Source organism: Asterias amurensis, chromosome 22, assembly GCF_032118995.1.
Source record: "Asterias amurensis chromosome 22, ASM3211899v1".
Classification (NCBI taxonomy): Eukaryota; Metazoa; Echinodermata; class Asteroidea; order Forcipulatida; family Asteriidae; genus Asterias; species Asterias amurensis.
Genome location: NC_092669.1, coordinates 1,319,267 through 1,329,663, shown reverse-complemented (window position 1 = coordinate 1,329,663; position 10,397 = coordinate 1,319,267). Strand labels below are relative to the sequence as shown.

Here is a 10,397-nt window from a genome sequence, read left to right as displayed (position 1 = left end):
TGAGTTCAAGTCGCAAATTCTATATCTAAGGTCTCAAAAGCAAATTCGTAGAAAACTACTTCTTTCTCAAAAACTAGTTCACTTCAGAGGGAGCCGTTTCTCACAACGTTTTATACTATCAACCTCTCCCCATAATTTGTTACCAAGAATGGTTTTATGCTAATAATTATTTAGAGTAATTACCAATAGCGTCCACTGCCTTTAAATAACGAAGTGCGAAATAAAATGATCAGCTCACATGGGTCTCAATATATTATCTCCCTTTCACAGTTTTATTTCCAGTGATATAAATACTTCACACAATCACAATTATGCCTTTGTAATATAACATTTATTTGTAATACTGAGTCAAGAAAATATAGATAAAATACACTTTTGTGACAAAAACACCTCACAGCACCTTCTTATTTTGATTCTTACAGACGAGATACAACATTGGTGATGAAGACAAAGCGGCTGATACAGGTAGAAAAGACTAAGCATTTGAATCAAAATACATTGATTAAATAGCTTGTTAGACTTTATTTCAAGCCTGATGTAGCAGTTGTTGTTTTTCCTCCAAAAGATATGGTGAATAACCTCTCAGGCTTGAAACAAAGTCTATGCTTTACTTAAACATTTCAATGTAGAGCGCTGGAACGCTAATCCGGACGTCGCTGGTTCAAATCCTATCGTATAAACCTTTCTTTGTTCAACCACAAATCATTTGTAAAATGACTACACAATTCCAACAAATTAAGTCATAATTTCATTGGGTTAAAAAAGACCACCAAAACTTGATACCTGATATTCATGATGGTTTATGTAGCCTGAGTAATTTTGGAATTCCAACCCCCCCCCCTCCCAAAAAAAAAATGCTGAACATTTTCCTCCTCAACCAACTACCCTGTAGACCGTATTGAATAACCCCTTCTTTGCTATGAAAGTAACCATCTTGTAGCGCGAACCGTATACGCGTCTCCTAAATGCGTACATCAAAGAAGCATGCAGCACGCAGCGTTCTCGGTTTGATTTCTACAGCACATGCACGCACACCCCTACGCACACGCTCACATAGCCCATGTTGTAGGGCAGATACTTGAATGGTGACGTCATAATCAATACGATCTATAATGACATTCATGTAGACCCCACAGCCAGCCATGTCTGAAGTTCCAGCCCCCCGGCAGTCGACTCCTTGGCCATCAATAAGAGAGTCATTCACACAGGATCAATAACTTATTCTAAAAGCAGACACACTTTTGATTCAGCTGCGAAACACTAGAGCCAGACGGATCATTTATCTGGCTGAACCCTGTTAAACCAAAAACCTATGATGACATTGGTCTCAAATTTCAACATGTTATAAACACCGATTAAAGACGCTGGACACCTTTGGTAATTGTCAAAGACCAGTCTTCTCACTTGGTGTATCTCAACCTTACGCACAAAATAACAAACCTGTGAAAAATTTGAACTCCATCAATCCATCAAATTTGAGGCCTCATGCGCGAGGCCTCAAAATCAATTCAAATATTTTACTCAGAAATTACTTCTTTCTCAAGATTTGAGGTCTCGAAACCAAGCATCTGAAAGCACACAACTTCGTGTCACAAGGGTGTTTTTTCTGTTATATTATCTAAAAACTTTGAAGACCACTTGAGCTCAAATTTCAACAGGTTTGTTATTTTGTGTATAATATTGAGATACACCAAGTGAGAAGACTGGTCTTCGACAATTACCAAACGTGTCCAGTGTCTTTAAAGGCCCTACTTATATATATATATATATATATATAGAAAGGTTTGCGGTAACGCCATGTAACGATAATCTCTCAAGGAGTTGGGGTGGTTCTGAAAAGAACTGTTGGGCCTACTAGTACTTAGTTTCCCCAAAGAAATTGGAGACACACTTTAAAACTTTGATAATGGTACTTGGGTACGATTCTCAACTGTGTTTTTCCTGTCTAGTCTCGATCCATTTTCTCCATCCCTCCTTCATCATCCTCCTTCAACTTCACTCTTTCTTCGACCCTTTACTCTGAAACCTCTCTCTCTTCTGGGAATCTTCCTTCTCTCTCTAAAACTCTTCAAAGCAATCATGATCTCAGGATGAAGAAACTTTGGGAAATAAATAAATAAATAAATTGAAACCACTTATTGATCTCTTTGGGCTCGATGACTTCCTTTCTATCTCTTCTTTCATATGTCTTCAACCTCCTTGCTCAACTCTCCTTAAAGTAACCTTCAAATGTTGGCTAAGGCCTACTCTCTTTGGTTCAAGATAATGTACAGCATTGGTGTTAATGTATTTTTTCCCAATTTTTTTTATGTTGCGAAAATTGTTTGCACTGTTACTTGTGAAAAAAAATTGCAGGTGACCAAAATTTGTTTGACTCGTCCAGCCAGAAAGTGAAAAATAGTTTAGGGAAGCTTGGTTTACTTGTGTTCACCTCCCGTGACATGACAAATTTTAGTCTTTTTCATTTCTTCAGAATCTCATCACTGATTTCTGCTTAGTAAGCACACACACATTTACCAACTACTTCATGAAACTGGCCCTTGGTAATTTTCACCTTTCTGAAATTTCACAAATAAACTACTCTTGAATCGCTTTCATTCATCTTTCCATTTATTCTCATTCATGTACAGAGGCAGCATTTCTTCAAGGAAGCCATGAAGCCATGGTAGGAGCGTCTTGACAGAAATACCAGATCATGTAAGCTCTCATCCTTCATTATGACCTTTGCTGTAATCTCCAGCCAACCATACCAGGAACATTAAGCTAAACCCCTTCATTTAAAGGTCAGGAAATAGATTCATTTTGTCTGTCATTTTCAGGCCCTGGTCATTGCCTTGGTGCTCTTGAAATGCTACAGTAGAAATTCATAATTTCCTCAGAGGGTGCCCTTTACCAAGGAGAAAATGCCTTGGTGCCCTTGCCCTTTCAAAACCGAAGCACACAGAGGCCTGGATGTAATTGCTGATTAACAGGCACAACATCCGCATCTGTAGCGGCAGCATTCGTAAACGAAGACCAACCCTTAAAGGCAGTGGACACTATTGGTAATTACTCAAAATAATTATTGGCATAAAAACTTTCTTGGTGACGAGCAATGGGGAGAGGTTGATGGTTTAAAACATTGTGAGAAACGGCTCCCTCTGAAGTGCCACAGTATTTGAGAAATAAGTAATTTTCCACAAACTTTATTTCGAGACCTCATAATTTAGAACTTGAGGTCTCGAAATCAACCATCTAAACGCACATAACTTTGTGTGACAAGGGTTATTTTTCTTTCATTATTATCTCGCAACCTCGATGACCGATTGAGCTCAAATTTTTGACAACTACCAATAGTGTCCACTGCCTTTAAAATATAAAAAATTGACTCATGCATGAATTGTTTCTTCGATTCCAAAGTTTTTGGGTGAATAATAACACTGGCTTCACACTCTTCAAGCATATTACGCACTCATTCACAATAAACAAAGACGAGACATTTAAATATCAAATTTCATGCTTTTCAAGTCGGCCTGTTTCAAAAACCAGCTGTTAATTGTGTCCACCATTTCGCATGAACCATTAGTGACTGATATCCTGCTCATTTTATTTTCATTTAACAGCAATTTATTTAGCAAAATTCAGCGCTTTTTAAGTGATTTGTTTTGTTTGGGTAGACTCAAGTAAAAAATAATGAAAGTCACCAAGCTACGTACGGCTCTGCTGTAGTTTCTTTAAAGGCAGTGGATACTATTGGTAATTACTCAAAATAATTATTAGCACAAAAACTTACTTGGGAGCTGTTGGTAGTATAAAACATTGTGAGAAACGGCTCGCTCTGAAGTAATGTAGTTTAAAAAAAAAATAGTAATTTTCCATGAATTTGATTTTGAGGCCTCAGATTTAGAATTTGAGGTCTCGAAATCAAGCATCTGAAAGCACACAACTTTGTGTCAAGGGTGTTTTTTCTTTCATGATTATCTCGCAACTTCTATGACCGATTGAGCTCAAATTTTCACAGATTTGTTATTTCATGCATATGATGAGAAACAACTGTCTTTAACATTTCTGTAATTTTGTTGTATCTAATTCTCTTTATTTTCATTCATAACTTTGCCACCTCTCGTTTCACTCACTCACTCCTCGCTCGTTTCATTACTCTGAAACACCGTCTCATCTATCAATGGACTTGTCCCCTCAAAAATTAACTCTCGATCTGCAATATTTGATATTTAATTGAAACTTGATTTTAAAACGATTTGGGGTTGAACAAAGACAAATTGGCAAGAGCTGGATTTGAACCTGTGACCTCCAGATTAACATGCATGCGCTCAACCAACTGACCTATCTAGCCCTATACACATGTACATGTATATACGTCAGAGACTTGTAACCCCCCCCCCAAACTTTAATGAGAACTCTTCCATTGAAAATGTGTGGATTACAAAATTGAATTTGACCTTTGAACCCTTCATTGACACAGCTATCTGTTTGACATACAGAGAGTTACCGACCTTCAGTGTCTATTTGCAACAAAAGATTGAACGAAGATTTGAGACAAGAACGAGGCAAAATCTACTTGCAGTTATCCAGTACAGAAATAAGAATAGTAAGTGAACAATTTCATTTTTAGGTACATTTGTTGAAACCTCTAACCGTTTAAAGACCATTAATTTATTTTTGATCATCACCATACGATCAGACATTTCTCTGACCTTTTTGTTTGAGTGTAAGTAGGTCAGATCTTGCAGGTGTTTGTGGCTGCTAAGGGCATTTTGGTTCAAGCAGTTTCTGGCTGCAAAGGTCTCTTAAGAGTTCTAAACATTCTACCCCAAAACTGCTTCCATTTAAAGGCATAGGACACTATTGGTAATTGTCAAAGACTAGCCTTCACAGTTGGTGGGTCTCAACATATGCATAAAACAACATACCTGTGAAAATTTGAGTTTAATCGGTCATGGAACTTGCGAGATATGAATGAAAGAAAAAAAACATTCTTGTCACCTGAAGGTGTGTGCGTTTAGATGCTTGATTTCGAGGCCTCAAGTTCTAACTCTGAGGTCTCAAAATCAAATTCGTGGAAAACTACTTCTTTCTCGAAAACTATGGCACTTCAGAGGGTGCCGTTTCTCACAATGTTTTTTACCATCAACCTCACCCTAATACTCATCACCAAGAAAGGTTTTATGCTAATAATTATTTTGAGTAATTGCCAATAGTGTCCACTGCCTTTAATAACCATGGTTATCATACAGAGAACTATAGTTTCATTTACAACTTTGATAAAAAGGCACAAATATTACAAAATATAACGGCGGTTCTTTATAGATAGATGATATAGTTTGACCCTGTAGATTGAAATACTTTTTTGAACACTCATACATTTTTATAAACTTTGCTGCTTTTAAAGCAACATTTTCGACAATAATACAACATTTTCAAGCACTAAACTTTAATCTAAGATGCATGGCCCGATTTTCAGAACTTTTTTTTATAGAATTTTTTTCTGAACAAATTTTTAAAGACAATGTTGATTAGTTATAAAAAACATCCACAAGTTTCGCATTCGCTACAGACTTAAACAACATATGTAACATGCAAACTGTACATAGCCGATGGAGGCAAGATAATGTTAAGTTCTTGACACTTAAGCCTGGTTCATACGTCACGTAAATGCAAATCAAAGCAAATTTTTGTGACGCAATAATCACTACGCACGTTTCCAGTTGTGATGCAAAAAAATTCACTTCGCTTAATTCAGTGTTACATTGACTACCACATATAGTTGGTGGATTTTTTTTCGTGTAATACTTTAAATGAAAGCTTAAAACTTTCTTGAATCTGATTCAAAATTTAAATCAAAACTTTCCGGCCAAAAAATCGGACCTAGCATCTTGGTCTAAGTTTTCAGATTCCCCTCTAGTGCTAATACTACCCCACCCCCCACCCCCCCCCACACACTGTACAAGTAAAAAATATCGGTGGTGTTAAAATCTGAATAGTTGATTAATAAATCTTTAATCTTTAATCTTTTTAAATATACAATGGAATTACGCCACACCATTGGAATAGCATTTTTTATAAATAATTTATACAATTATTTGTTACACTTTATACATTATAACGATGCTTTAATCAAGATTAGGACAAACTTTGTTACTATCAATTAACAATTTTAAGTGAAGAACAGGGCCCAATTTCATAGAGCTGCTAAGCACCAAAATTTGCTTAGCAAGACATTTTTGCCTTGATAAAAACAGGATTACCAACAAAATTTCCACATGATTTTCAGGATAAGCAAACAACAGCTGAATGCCAGTACCAAGCAATATGCAACAATTGGAAATTTAGTTGGTAATCCTGTTTTTATCAAGGATGAAATGTCATGCTTAGCAAATTCTTTGTACTTATATTAGCTCTATGCAATTGACCCCATGTCAGAAGCACAGGTGTATTTTCTCTGCAGTTAATGTAACGCAAGCCACCGGTGATTCTAACAAAAGACTTTACAAAATTTACATTTCTTTTGAAGCCTCTTTAACTCAAAGTTCACAAAGCTTTAAGTTGCTTGGTACCTGGCAGCATCAGCTGGTGTCCAATATCACAACAATATTATCACATACATGTAATTATTTGCTAAAAAAACTAGGAGGTGACCAAAATTTGTTTGACTCGTCCAGCCAGAAAGTGAAAAATAGTTTAGGGAAGCTTAGTTTACTTGTGTTCACCTCCTGCGACATGACAAATTTGTAGTCTTTTTCATTTCTTTAGAATATCATCCCTGAATCTAGGAGGTCGTTTTGGCGACTCCAACCAAAGCCTTACCGAGTCAACAAGTCTTACCGGTTGGTCTGAGCAGCATCTTCATTGTGCCTCAATCGAACATGCGAAAACGCTCAACCGATGACCAATGTATCTGGTTGGGGTCGCCAAAACACATTCTAGGATTAATAATTCTGTAATTGGTTAGTCTGTGATACCAGCAACCATGCTTAGTACGCTTCAATGACTAACTGGAATAGACCTATGGGCCTTGGCATTGTACCAGAGACATCATACAAATCGCTTATTGGCAAATAGCTTATTGTTATTGAATACCCTGTTTCCTTAAAAATTGTATTATTAACTGTGAAATAATAGTAGGCAATTCTGACCAAGAGTCATTTATGGTGTTTTTATCGTCAACAGATTTGCTATCACATTAATACCATTTTGTGCATGTGCTGCCAAACCTTGCCATCATCTGGACCGCCAACATCTTTGTGCAAGTGTCACCAACGCTTCCACCTTGTCATCGACTGAGGCGTCTTTGTGCAAGTGTCACCAACCCTTCTCACTCGCCATCAACTGATTCGCTAACATTTTCGTAGAAGTGTCGACAACCCACCTTGCCATCACCTGGATTGCTAATGTTTTTGTGGAAATGATGCCAACCTTTGCCACCAGTTGGATCCTCCCCAAGTCACCTCTCAATAACAGAGCTTCTGTTGATCCAAGACAAGCAAGAAGCAACCTCCTGCAAATTGTGACAGGTGTCTTGAGCAAGTGTCTAGAATTTTGAGTTTTTCATCAGGATCGGTGTTTCAAAGGAAAAGGTTGACGGAACAGAATATTTCAAGACTGCTGGTAATAAGAAGCTAAACAACACTCTCCTTAGGTCTGCAAATCTCTCTGGAGGCTTTTGTTGGGCTGTCTGGAACCTCGTTGTAACACCTGCTGGGTTCTGATCTTGTCAGGTGACCAAACAAGCCTCCCAACACCGACGGCTGACTTGTCGCTCTCGATGAATGGTCATCAAGTTCCGAGTTACAAACCACCTCAGGGGTCTCAAGAGAGACTGGTAGGAATCTCATACTCTCCATGGAGTCAGGTAGGGGTGAGGAGGCTGTACCTAGACCTGAATCATTATCAGGAACGTCTTTATCAGCAGGAACAACGGAATCGACAAGATCAAGTTTTTCAGGACGATGAAGCTGCGGAGATGGTGTGGCCGAGGAAAGCTGGTCCCTTACAGGATTCTCATGAGCTGCTAGCATTCCTGGCGAATCGGTGTCATGAGGAGATCTGTTTTCAGAGAAATAATTGTTTGAGGCTCCGATCTCTAAGAGAGTTTGGGTCTCCATACCGCCTTGGTCGATGGGGAAATTTGATAAAGGAGGTTTCGGAGGCTCTTTGGGAACGTCAATGCTGTAAACTTTCTCATCGGCTTCTGTTTGTTTAACAGTTTTGTTTTTGTTCTGGTTCTGTTTGTCTGGAACTGTTATGCAGATACCAATTGAGATGCCATTGATGCCTTGATCAAGTTTCTCTGAGCTTCTTGAAATTGGTGATGAAATGCCTGGAGCACTCTTCATCGATGTCAAGGGCCTCTTCCTGTTCATTTTATGAAGAAGGCCTTCTGTAATAGAGTGGCTTCGTTTTTGACGCTGAGGGGTTGGACTTCTTCTGATGGAGGCGTTTGCCGAAGACGAGTGTGTTGGTTCTTTAGTGGGACTGCGAGTCGAGAAAAACGGGAAAGGAATGGAAAACTTTCGCCTGACCTTTGATTTCGGTTTAGCTTCTGGATCTTTGCTGGTCACCTGTGTCATGAGGTCAAGGAGTGGTGAAGTGGAGCCGCGACGCAGATCATCCAGATCGGAGTTGGTCAGGAGCATTGGATCTAACATCGCAGAGGAATCCGAGTGTGAGTGATCGTTTGAACAAGAGCCGTTCTGTTGGGGTGTGTGGGTCTCTGCCACGGTGGACACGGTGTAAACGTTAGAGGATGGTTCTCCGTTTTCAGTTTTGAAGGAAGAGACCATGCAGCCATCACCGGTGATGTCTTGACTGATGCTCCCGTTCGTCCGCCATCGGAGCTGCGATATCTGATGAGCTTGTGTGCTTCTCATTGATGGATGGCGGCCGAGACTTAGGGTGTTGGACTTAGACACATTACGCTGTCGGAGCACCTGGTTACGTAGAGATCTTAGAATCATCTGACAGTCTTTCTTAAACTGTTTAGTAAGGATTGTGTATAGGAATGGGTTTGCACAGGAGTTGAGCGGCAGGACAAAGATTGTTAGGACCTTGGCACCTTCCATGGAGATTAGTTGAAGACCAAATGCTGATGTTAGGCTGAAAAAAGCAATTGGCGCCCAGCAGGCGAAATCCGTGAATACTAGCAAAGACATCCTTCTTGCTACTCTGGAGTCGTTGCAGTTCCATGCATGCGAACCCTGGATCGCCATGTATATATTGGCGTAACACAGCATTATTATCACAAACGCCGTCACATTAAGAAGTAAGATGGAGCTGCCGTATACTTTACCGATGGTGGTTGTTATGTCTAGCGGGAGACACACTGGGAACTTGTAGTAACTGCTGATGTGTACAAGTGGCATGACGGCAACCACAACGGCAAAGATCCAACCGAATGCCATCACGGCGACAGCATGTGGAAGCTTCATCCTCTTCTCTAGATGCAAGGCGTGTTTGATGGCGTAGAAACGCTCCAACGTGATCACCGATAAGGTGTAGATTGAAAACTCTGAGGAGAAAACAGCTAGGAATCCTGCGAGGCTACAGCCGGGGCTAAGCTGCCATTGTGCGCCGTACTTATGAAACACACCAAGCGTCGACGTATCAACCCCAGCAAGGAAACCTAGATACACACCTAAGAAGAAGTCTGCAAAAGCCAAATTGCAGATCAGGAATCTTGGGACATCCATCTTAGTGTGGCTGACTAAAATGACAAAGATGACAATTGCGTTTCCGATGACGGCGAGAAGAAAAACAAAGTAAACTCCGATTCGAAGAAACCATGAACCAAAGAGATCGACGCAAGGTATGAACGGCCCTGAAAGAACAATAATGAACTTAGAATCAGAACTTTTATAAACTCGGCCTATGAACATGCTCTACTTGTTTTGACAAAACTGTTAGAAACATGTTTTGACAAAAGTGTTCAAAGTTTTTTTAATTATTTTTAATTTTTTTATGAATTTGACTAAAACTGTAAAGCTACCAGTACCTTTGCACATTTTTATTATAAATTTTCAGTGATTTTTTTAACAAAAAGCAAGTCTTACACCTTGCAAATTTTTGATATTTTCAATGATTTTTTACCAAAATGCAAGGCAATTTGCAATTTGTTCATGATGGCAAAGATTTTTTTACTCTCATATTCTCATAATTTCTGTTATTTTGTACTTAAACTTATACCTAGGGAAAAGGCTTGTATACATTTCAAATTTTTGCTTGAAAAAGTGTACAAGGCTATGTGCCTTGTGAACTTTGCATTTTTTGCTTAAAAAAGTGTGAACTTTGCATTTTTTGCTTAATAAAGTGTACAAGGCTATAGCCTTGTGAACTTTGCATTTTTTCCTTGCAAACTTGTGAACTTTGCATTTTTTGCTTGAAAAAGTGTACAAGGCTATAGC

The 10,397-nt window shown here is 38.9% G+C and overlaps 1 protein-coding gene across 1 annotated transcript in view; it reads right to left on the bottom strand.

Annotated features, from left to right (window-relative positions):
• Window positions 1-5,937: 5,937 nt before the first annotated feature.
• Window positions 5,938-10,397, bottom strand: part of LOC139953809 (uncharacterized) — a 77,631-nt gene continuing 73,171 nt past the window's right edge. The window contains exon 15 of the mRNA XM_071953376.1: window positions 5,938-9,814. Within this exon, the coding sequence (XP_071809477.1) occupies window positions 7,617-9,814 (2,198 nt within the window). The 3' untranslated portion in view covers window positions 5,938-7,616. The remainder of the gene's footprint in view (window positions 9,815-10,397) is intronic.